The following is a 9,927-nucleotide window of genomic DNA, read 5'->3' as shown; positions in this document are numbered from 1 at the left end:
CAGTTCCTGGAGGATGAAGGAACTGATACCACTGACTCGCCCCCAGGCTAACCTGACGTGAATCCGATAGACCATCTCTGGTACTTTATGCTTTGGTCCATCCAACACTACCAGGCTACACCTCAGACTGTCCAGGAGCTCAGAGATGTCCTGGTCTATATCTGACAAGAAATCCTCCAGAACACCATCCATCATCTTAATAGGAACATGCCCTCATGTTGTCGGGCATGCATGCAAGCATGTGTGAGCAATACAAACTACTGATATCATTTTTGAGTCACTGCAATAAGATTTTAACAAAAGGACTCTGCATAATTTTTCCACTTTGATTTTCTTTTAATTCAGCCCCCTGTAGGTTGACCATTTTCATTTTGTGCCATGCTTTCAAACTGAACACATTACCCAGGTCATATCAGTATAAATATCCAACGTCTTTTTTTCCCATTGAGATCTGATGTGTTTTCAAAGTGTACATTTTTTCTGAGCAGTGTATTATTTGTACACATTTACCACAAAACTGAGCAAATTGGCTCACTTTTGTGAGGCCACAGTTAGTAATCACCTGCAGCTGGTGCTTTCCAGCTCACAGAAATTTGTCTCAAATATGTAAGTAGCTGCGTTTTACATCTAAAAATAGCTTTAAGATAATTCTTTGGAGGCCAAGTCAACACCTAAGAGTGTTTGTTGTGGTTCTTGAGTCCAGTGAGGGACTGCAGTGGGCTTAGTCAGGCTTGTGCCAAGTGTAACACTAACACCCATATAAATGTCAGGACCTGTGGTCTCCTAGGAAATCATTGAAACAAGGTTATTAATGTTGTAAACATCACCTTAAATCTTGTGGCTGATGGGTTTAGAGCACCGGACCTTTCACTTCAGGGCTGAGTTTAACACTAGCATGAGAGCAGTGTTTATATTCAACATGCTATTACGTGTTGAATATAAACACGTCGTTTTCGGGCCAGAGCAAATATTCTTTAAGCCTTATCTCTCTGTGCTCATAAGCTTGAATTTTTAAGCCATTTTCAGCTTTTATGTAGCGCCTGAGAAATGTTTCATGTAAGTGCTCTGTGTGTGTGTGTGTGTGTGTGTGTGTGTGTAGTATTGACAGTTTAACTTTGTGTCATCTCACTTTTGTCTGACCAAACACATCCTTTGCCTTTAGTGGAAAATAATATTTAAACTGTAAACCAGACTAATGCTTCAACAAAAACTGAGTCGGGCGTCATCATCCCTCATGACAAGTCCCCATCGCTCCAACATTGATGTTTTCCTTTTTCCATATGAACATAAAGCCTTGGCATCTTGTTTTTTTTTTAAAGCTTTTTTCCTCCTTTTTGTATTTCTCTATTCTTAGAAAGCCAAGCAGAAGCAGCTGGCACCATTTTATTCCTCTGTGTGAAGCATATATTTCCTTTATTCATTCATATTCACTTGTACTGATACATGAGAGAAATGACATTTCCTGTGCTGGATGCAATCACTCATGTCAGTATAATTGCTTGACTACATTTCAAGGACAAACGGTTCCAATTTGCTCTCAATCGGTCACAAAAACCTCCTTTTCATGAATTGCATTTAATCAGAAACGTGAGCCCGAAGTTTGCAGCATGCTGTGTGGCAACTGTAACGAAGCTCGCAGAAACAGCAAAGAACAAAACAGAGGCAGATGTCGGGCTCTGTTTTACACATTTCAGTTTATTATACAATCAGGTCACTTCACGCGTAATGATCCAGCAAAGGATCATTAAAACTGGCATCAACATGAAAACAATCACACTGCTGTTATCACCCAGTGGGGTGATGATATTTTTAGGGATAATAACAAACACCTTAACGAGGAGAAAAGGTGAGGTCGGGTGCCGTGTTCGGCTCAGAAGACTCAGAGCCTTTTTAATCGTAAGAAGATGAACTGGTCCTTAAAAAGAAGTGTTTTCAAGTTGCATCAAAATATGTACACATAAAAAAATCTTACAAATTTTATTGAAACACTAGTGCAGTTGGATAGAGAAAGACACGTGTAAAGTTACAGGCGGCGTGGACGGCTTAGTGTTGCGCAGTCTTGTCAAACTGCAGAGCACAGCGATGACGTGGTGCTACTTAAAAAGAAGGAAAAAACAAAAATGTGTGTGTCCAGCACACACCAACATAAAACACTCACACATACACACACTCCCTGCAGAGGAATGAGGGTAAAGGACTTTGGAGACCCTGGCTGGCTGTAATTGTTGGAGAAGTTGGACTTGCTTGCACATGCATGCTCACAAATGTTCTCGCCTCTTTCCTTTTTTTTTTTTTATTTAATGTATGAATGGAGAGATTGATGGTTAACAACAGAGAGGAACAGACCGGTGACAGACAAGGCGAGACGCTATTTTTAGGCCCACCAACCAAAGTCGCAATCAAAACCCCCTTTCTTCTATTCTCGCTGCATTTTTAAAATCAACGAGCGCTTCGCAGTTCCTGCCTCAGTGGCTGGTAGCGACCTGACCTAACCTGCCGAAACAAGTATAACCAGCATCTGGATGGTAGCTGGTGGTTCATTTCCAGCCCGGCGAGAACGTCAGAGAAGGTGCTACGAGCACTTCCACACGCAGACGGCCAGGCTTCCTCCGAAGAACATGTAAAGAAGGTTCTTCACCTCGTGTGTGACCTCAAAGCCGAAGCCTTCGCCAATGACCACGTGCCACGAGCTGCCAAATTTCTTATCCATGGACTCCTTGATCATCTTTGCAGCACTCTATGGAAGACGGCAAGAAAAAAAAAAAGAAAAACAGAAGCCCTGGCCATCAGCACAACACACGAGAAATTTGAAAAGGCATCCTCAATATTTTACTCAAGACTGAGAGCAAAATATACACACCTCATTGTTGGTGGCATACTTTTCACAGGCTGTAACACACAGCTCCATGGTCTCAACCCTCATTTCCTCTGGCATGTCTGTGTGCTGAGGACAAACACAGAGCTATGACATGAATATAAACAAGTCAGCTAGAAACAACACTGCCTTCATCCTTTCTGACCGTCCCCCAATGTGGTCAGACAACTTGCCATGCGAGCTACTTCTTCCCTAGCGCTGTCTGTCACTGTGATGCTTGGTTTAGTCAGCGTGCTCTGACTGATCAAATGTGTGAAGACACAATAGGTGCAGACTTGATTTTGCAGTTGGTGCTTAGGAGCTGTTTGCTAATCTTAGAGAATACGACACCTTGTGTGAGCCACACCTGAGCCTGCTGTGTTGCCTAGCGTGCACGTATTTAACGACCAAACAAATATTGCGAAGTTTGGTGTGCGCTCTTTTGTTTTCTCACAGAAAGAGAAAAAGAAGGTTCCCAGTAATAACTAAACTAACTCCTACATGAGTGTTACAGTTTCTGTGTCACTGAGACGCAAATGTCACCATCAGATAATGGACTTCTTCATGACACTGCACCGGCTACACAGGCGTCCTTAAGTGACAGTGCACCGCAACTTTTTAAGAGATGTTTCTAAATTTCCAACTAAACTTTTAGAAGTTTAATTTACACAGCAGAGCATGTTCTGTGCCACCTGTACACTCATCCCTGCATGCTGCATGTATGGCAGTGGGCTGCTGTCAGCCTGCAGCAAACTTTATCAGACACTTCCCACTGGCAAACTAAACAGGCAGCTTTGTGCGTGGGCGTGAGATGACTTTTTCACACTAATGGCTGCTGAATAGGTGGTTTGATAGGGTTTTTAAATCAGTTTATCAAGTTCTTAGTGATTACATAACAGGTATCTTCATCTAAATTATCATTTTTGAGTGCAGGCATATTGATTCTTAGTCCCAAAGATGAGTGAAACTATGAGTGCATACCACCACTTTCCTACTCATTTTCAGCCGCTTTCTTTCAGAGTCGTTAAGGCAGACCTAATCAGCTTTTTTTTTTCTTTTTTTTTTTAAACTGGTGGTGCATTAGTTATATTTAACCCTACAACTTTTAACTACGAATTAGTCCTTACAGTACTTACTGTGATCTGTCGCAACACTAATTTTCATCTGAGCCATCTTAGTCTGCAGTAGTTGTTTTAAACTTAACATTAAATAAAGTTGACTGTGTCCTTCACTCATTTACAGTCTGCTTATGCATCACAACTACATCTACTAAACCAGAGCAGCCTCACACCTGCATAATCTTTTTATTTCGCAGTATCACAAAAGTCTCATCCACACTCAGGACCTCCTTGTCCTGGTCCTAGGTGAACAATGTCACTTCATTCCTACCCTGATGAGAGGGAAGCTGTGCAGTCTCTTGTAGTCGGCCTCTTCTTTCTTTCCCTCGCCAGTCCCGGCCATTCCGACTCCTGCAAATAAAGCATGTGTGTGCACGTTAAAAATGCTGTCCCCGGAGCGTGTCACCAAGTGTCACTTCATCAGGAGTAGTGGCTATCCTGCACAGCAAGCTCACATCTGTGGCTAACATGACCTGTGTTGGGGACGAAGTTAGCTAACATTGCTTAGCCCTATACTGGCTAACGACAAGAAGTCTCACATCGCAGTTCACACCATAATAATAAGCGGTTCCACACTTAAACAGTGTCCACAGGTATCGCGTCACGGCAGGTTTGTTAACGGGACAGCGCCTTATCAGGTTAGCAGCCCTAACAGGCTAATTAGCTTAGCATGTTTTCATAGCAAACATTTGATGCACTGGTTGTTTTCTAGCTAAAACTCGCCTTATTTAGATCCACCGTCGCGCCGTTATGGGTTGCCGTCCGTTATCGAGACTTGATAAATGCGCAGTGACCCGCAGATGTGTCACTTACGAAGCGTTTGCCCCACGAAAACTTCTGCTGTTTGACTTCCAGTTCGGTTGTTAAGGAGACATTTTAAACAAGCGATATCCGTGGAGTTGGGCCCCGCCTAGCTCTGCCGAGCTGAGTTCTTATTGGTTGAGAGTCCGTCGATCAAATGGAAAGCAACCCGCCCGTTTCCGAGAACGGTAACGTAACCAAATTAAGTTTTTATTCTTCTGTACTTTTTTTAATAAATTTGAAAAAATGAAGATTAAATGCAAGGAAAATTAAAAGGAAACAAAAAAGGAAAAAATGTAACGACAGAAATACTATGTAACTGTGTAATTACTTCTGATTCATTTATTACATATAGAAAAAAAGGAGAACTCTTAATACTGACACTGGTTAAGGTGGACCTATTATTAACAGCTTTTTGATACAAGATGGTTATAATAACATATACCTTAAGAATAATTTTATAAAGGTGTCTAATTCTGTCATTTAGTGGAAAATACACAGAAGGTCTCTTGATTTGGACCAGTATAAATGATTTTTACTGTGATACAGAGCTTGAGCTAACACACTTATCATCACTATCTACCTGCATGCATAACTGCTTTTAAATTAGGCCACTCTCCTGTCAATCAGGCAGAGCATGGGTAAAACCTTTTTTATCCATCCTAATCAGCTCTCTGACAGTCTCTGACCCACATTCAGCTGGAAACATGAGCGAGGAATCCCCCAGGTGGATTGATTTGACCCAGAATCGTCAGTCTGCTCTACATACGTGCACCCACAAGCACACAAAACCAAACCCAAGCTCAGAAAACTCCACAGTGCTTTGAAAGATAAATAATTCCACGGTCTGTCAGTGAGAGGTGCGTTTGCTGGTTGTCCATTTAGCCTCAAACACTCTATGGTATAATCCAACCTGAAATACCAACCCGAGCATCTTAAAAAATAAATAAATAATCGACTCTGTTGTGGATTAGAGTGGATTATCAATCAATCCCAGAGAGAGAAAACAATCAGATCACTTGATAATCTTCCTCTCCTTCCACTCTCACGGTCTCCTCTGTTCTTGTCTCTATGATTAATTCCTGGAGAAAAATGCATGCTGTTAACCAAATGCTGGGACGTTTCAACCCTCACATCACCTCCTCTTTATCCGCTTCTCTGAAAAGGGAGTGCCCTGGCTCAGAGAAACACCGAGCCATTAACTAATTGCACAGCAGTGCATTATGTTATGACATGATTTGCAGGATTTCTGATCAGCCTAATTGACCCATTTGGATTACAGCATCGGTCTGACCACCTGATATGTGTAGTTTGACAGCACATTCTGACTCTGTTTACATTCTTTGTTTGAAGCCTTTAACCAACGCACGCAGTCTTCAAAGCCACAGAATGAATTTGGTCACTATGATTCTCAAAGATCTCAAGTTTTTCTTTTTTAAAGTTAAGGATCAGTCTTTACTTAACTTTGTCTTACAGCTTTCAAGCCACATCTCCTATCTCTATATCACATGTTGTTTCATTCATTTATTATTATTCAGGTTAAAAATAAGTTTTCATGCTTATCAGAAAAAAAGGTGCATATAAACTATGTGATCTGTACCCCACATGGCTGAAAATTGGGTGGGCAGATGGAGATAAAGCAGAGGCAACATAAATTGCAGTTCCCTCAATGGCCACTTGAGGCTGGCGGGACCATTCAGCCCCCCACAGACTCACCCATGTTAAACTGCTTAGCTTTAATACACACATGTATAAGAAATTACTCTTGAGCCACGATGTCCCACAATCTTCCCAGGAGTTTAAAATTCCCCCCAATATCAGGCGACTCAATGTAGTAGAAACTGGAAGAAACCCAAGAGCTACATCTCAGACTCTCCAGATCTCAGATAGCATGTGAAAGTTCATGACAGCATGTTTGGCTTCTGGGAAGCGTTGCCAGGAAAAAGCCTCTTCTCTCTGAAAAGAACATGACAGCCTGACTTATGTTCGCAAATTTGCATATGAAAACAACAATAGCAAGGCTGGCCTTTACTTTTTTATATGTATTTGGATTAGTTACATTCAAAATCATCAAGAACTTATTAAAATAAATGCTGAGTGGTATAAAACACTTGTACTAATATAGTATTTTTCTACACAACTTGAGCACTCAAAGTACTTTCTTACTCCAAGCCTCATTCACCCACACTTTTCTTTTTTTCCCCTCCCCCAACTATGCCTAAGTGATCCTAACCTAACATCCACACTCCAATGGATGCTCTGGTGGCAACCTGGGGTTCAGTATCTTCCCCAAGGATACAGTACTTGACATGCCAGGGATCGAACCATGAATCTTCTGCTCCATCTCCTTAGCTACAGCTACCCTCCTCAGCTGTTTCACACTTCAATCACATGTGAAACAGCTTCAAAAATACACTGAGCGGCAGAAAGCAAGCACTTCATACCCAGGTGAGAAAATCACAAAAAAGGTGCCAGAGGGCTGGTGGGTACGCTGAAATGAGAATGTCAAAGTAAAGGAAAGGAGATGTTTTTGACAAACGGTGTGTTGAAACTATGTCAAGAGAAAAGCTGGTGATATAAAGACCTTGAGGAAATTATTTATCACAAGGGGAAAACACACTGTAAATATTTTATGGTAAGTATGAGATGAGGCCAAGAAAAAGAAAGTAAAAGTAGTTTGGATAGTGGAGCCTAGGTTTTTAAAGCAAAGCAAGTAAAGGTGAATAACTACTTAATTGTACAATTATGAGAGGATCTGTAAGAGCTGCATGACTGCAGGGCTCATGACAATGAAGCCATGAGTTGCAGTGATAATAAAATCCATCTGTAATCTTTTTTTTTTCTGTAGTCACGAGAAAGACTGGCGCTCGCCTCCCTGCCAAGTCTGTCCTGAATGAAATGAGAAAAAAATGTGCAGAAAGATTCTGAGAGGCTGTAAGATTAAATGTAAAAACTCGTGTTAGACTTGTCGCTGGTTGGTAGTGTGCCACATAAGGTTTTTCATAATAAAATGCCGCCCTTACACAGAGGTAATAAGGTATCTATAATTCAACAGCTGGGGAAGCAGACTGTTGGGGAGAGGAAAGGAACGCTCCATGTGACTCTGCTAACAAGCTGTGACAGAGGCGACATCAACAGAAAGATGGAGCCAAGAATCAGAAATTAACAATGAAAAACAATATTTGCTGCTTAGATGATTCATCTGAGTGGTTGACTAATTATCCATCTGAGTGATTGGCTGATGACTCTCGAAATATGTCCTTAAATCTCCATGTCGAGGAGCCAGCATCAGCACAAATGTGGCAAAAAGTGTGTTCAGACAGAAAGAGAAGCAATTTTTCACTGTCTTGTTCTCACAGATTTGGCTGGTTGTGCTTGTTTGCCTCAAATGGCCATTGTTGTATACAAGCATGGTTTGATGTTGAAAACCAAACATCCCACAATAATCCATCCACAGGAAACTATTGTGCGTCTAATATGGGGGCTTGTGTCCCCATATTAGACGCACATTCTCTTCTCTATCTTCTTTTGTTTCCCCTCATGGTATATGGCACTTTTCTATTCTAACTGAGCACTTTTTTTTATATACAACTCACCTCATTCATTTTTTTTTTAATGTAAGTAGTTTCTATTTAACATTGACACAAATCCATACTCTGGTGTAACTTGGGGTTAGACAAGGGTCGAACCACCAACCTTCTGGTTAGCAGGAGGCCTGCTTTCAACTCCTGAGCCACAGCCACCCAACTGTCAGGATGGACGGCTGCCTCTTTCTGATCCGAGAGTTTTTCTTGTCGAAAGGGAGTTTTTTCCTTCCCACGGTCACAAAGTTTAGTTATTAGGGTTTTCTTCAGAAGACTGTGGGGTCTTTACCTTACAGTATAAATGACCTTGAGGTGACTGTTATTGGAAATTGGTGCTATGTAAAAAAAATCTGAATTGAAAATGAATTGCTGGCTCCAAAAAATCAACTCAGCTTTATAGCAGAAGCAGGTTTATTCAGCCTGGTGCAAAAAATTGTGTTGTTTTTTTCATTTCCTCCTTCGCAACAGCTGTACAGGGAGTAGCCTTTTATATAACATGCTAATTTAAACTCTAATTAGGAATTATTGACATGTGGCATGTGGGTGTTGTTGAGCCTTGTTCACGTTCTTGTTCATATTCAGCTGTGGGCATACACGGTACCAAACATGGACGTAGCCTCTGTGTCTGAAAAATTAGGCCAATGCAGAAGTGCCATGAGATGGCAATAACTGCAGTTGCAAAAAGATTAGTTGTTATTAGAAACTTTAATAAAACCCACTTCTTTAACCATTTTCCCTGCTTTTTTTTCTTTTTCTTCATTCCCTTGGAACTTTCTAGAGCAAAGCAACAAATGGGGCTCGTCCGGGATTTGAACCCGGGACCTCTCGCACCCGAAGCGAGAATCATACCCCTAGACCAACAAGCCACTGATGTGTCACCGATGGCATAAAAGATTGGTGTACCTACATCGCTTGTTGAACCTACAGAGACCTGTTTAGCTTCTAAGTAGCCTACCTATTAGCTTAATTTAATCATCTTTAATGATCCATTGTTAGCGTCTCTGTTAAAATCATAGAAAAAAGGATGTACCTTAGTAACGAAGCTAACCAATGGTTAGTGGTTAGTTGGTCTATCCTTTTGTCCTCTAATTTCTGGCTTTGAAAAAAAAACCCAATATGCACAGCCAGAATAAACTCAAGGGTTGAAAACATTACTTGATGTGTTGATTTTTTACAGTCTATCCTTGAAGCCACAAAGGTCAGCTTCCTATTACCAAAGGTATCTAGCCACCATTCGTTTCTGCATGAAAATCTTACTGTGACCCACACAGTTGTTGATTTTTCAGTCTAGAGTGGCAGAAGCCAGTTTACCTCTAAAGCTTTCTTTCCTGCCTCTCATAGATTATTAATATCTTCTTGGGAAACAGATCATAGATATCTTTTATTTCTTCTTCTTTGGCATCAAACACAGTGAGAACCTCGAGGGGATTCTTCTAACCAAACTCTCCCCTTTCAAAAAAAAATAAATGAATTTAGACAGATAAAAGGAAACTTACTTAAATTACAGCTAAATTTGGTGTTTTAGAGATAAAAGTATAGAGAGTGTAGACATAAATTGCTGGTCATCAGA

The 9,927-nt window shown here is 41.0% G+C and overlaps 1 protein-coding gene and 1 non-coding gene across 2 annotated transcripts; both read right to left on the bottom strand.

The window, feature by feature from the left end:
- Positions 1-1,675: 1,675 nt before the first annotated feature.
- Positions 1,676-4,886, bottom strand: LOC102309566 (dynein axonemal light chain 4). Its single transcript, XM_005939448.3, has 4 exons — positions 4,696-4,886; positions 4,244-4,323; positions 2,861-2,944; positions 1,676-2,737 (listed from the first exon to the last, which is right to left on the bottom strand). Exons 2-4 carry the CDS (start codon positions 4,313-4,315, stop codon positions 2,573-2,575), a joined length of 321 nt encoding a protein of 106 aa, XP_005939510.1. The 5' UTR covers positions 4,316-4,323; positions 4,696-4,886; the 3' UTR covers positions 1,676-2,572.
- A 4,265-nt stretch (positions 4,887-9,151) lies between these two features.
- trnap-cgg lies at positions 9,152-9,223 on the bottom strand. Its single transcript has one exon. It is a non-coding gene; the product is annotated as a tRNA-Pro (tRNA).
- Positions 9,224-9,927: the final 704 nt, after the last annotated feature.

The sequence above is a fragment of the Haplochromis burtoni genome, unplaced genomic scaffold (assembly GCF_018398535.1).
Source record: "Haplochromis burtoni strain Fernald_Lab_line unplaced genomic scaffold, NCSU_Asbu1 Contig_258, whole genome shotgun sequence".
In the NCBI taxonomy this organism is placed as follows: domain Eukaryota; kingdom Metazoa; phylum Chordata; class Actinopteri; order Cichliformes; family Cichlidae; genus Haplochromis; species Haplochromis burtoni.
This window is presented reverse-complemented; position numbering and strand designations above follow the sequence as displayed.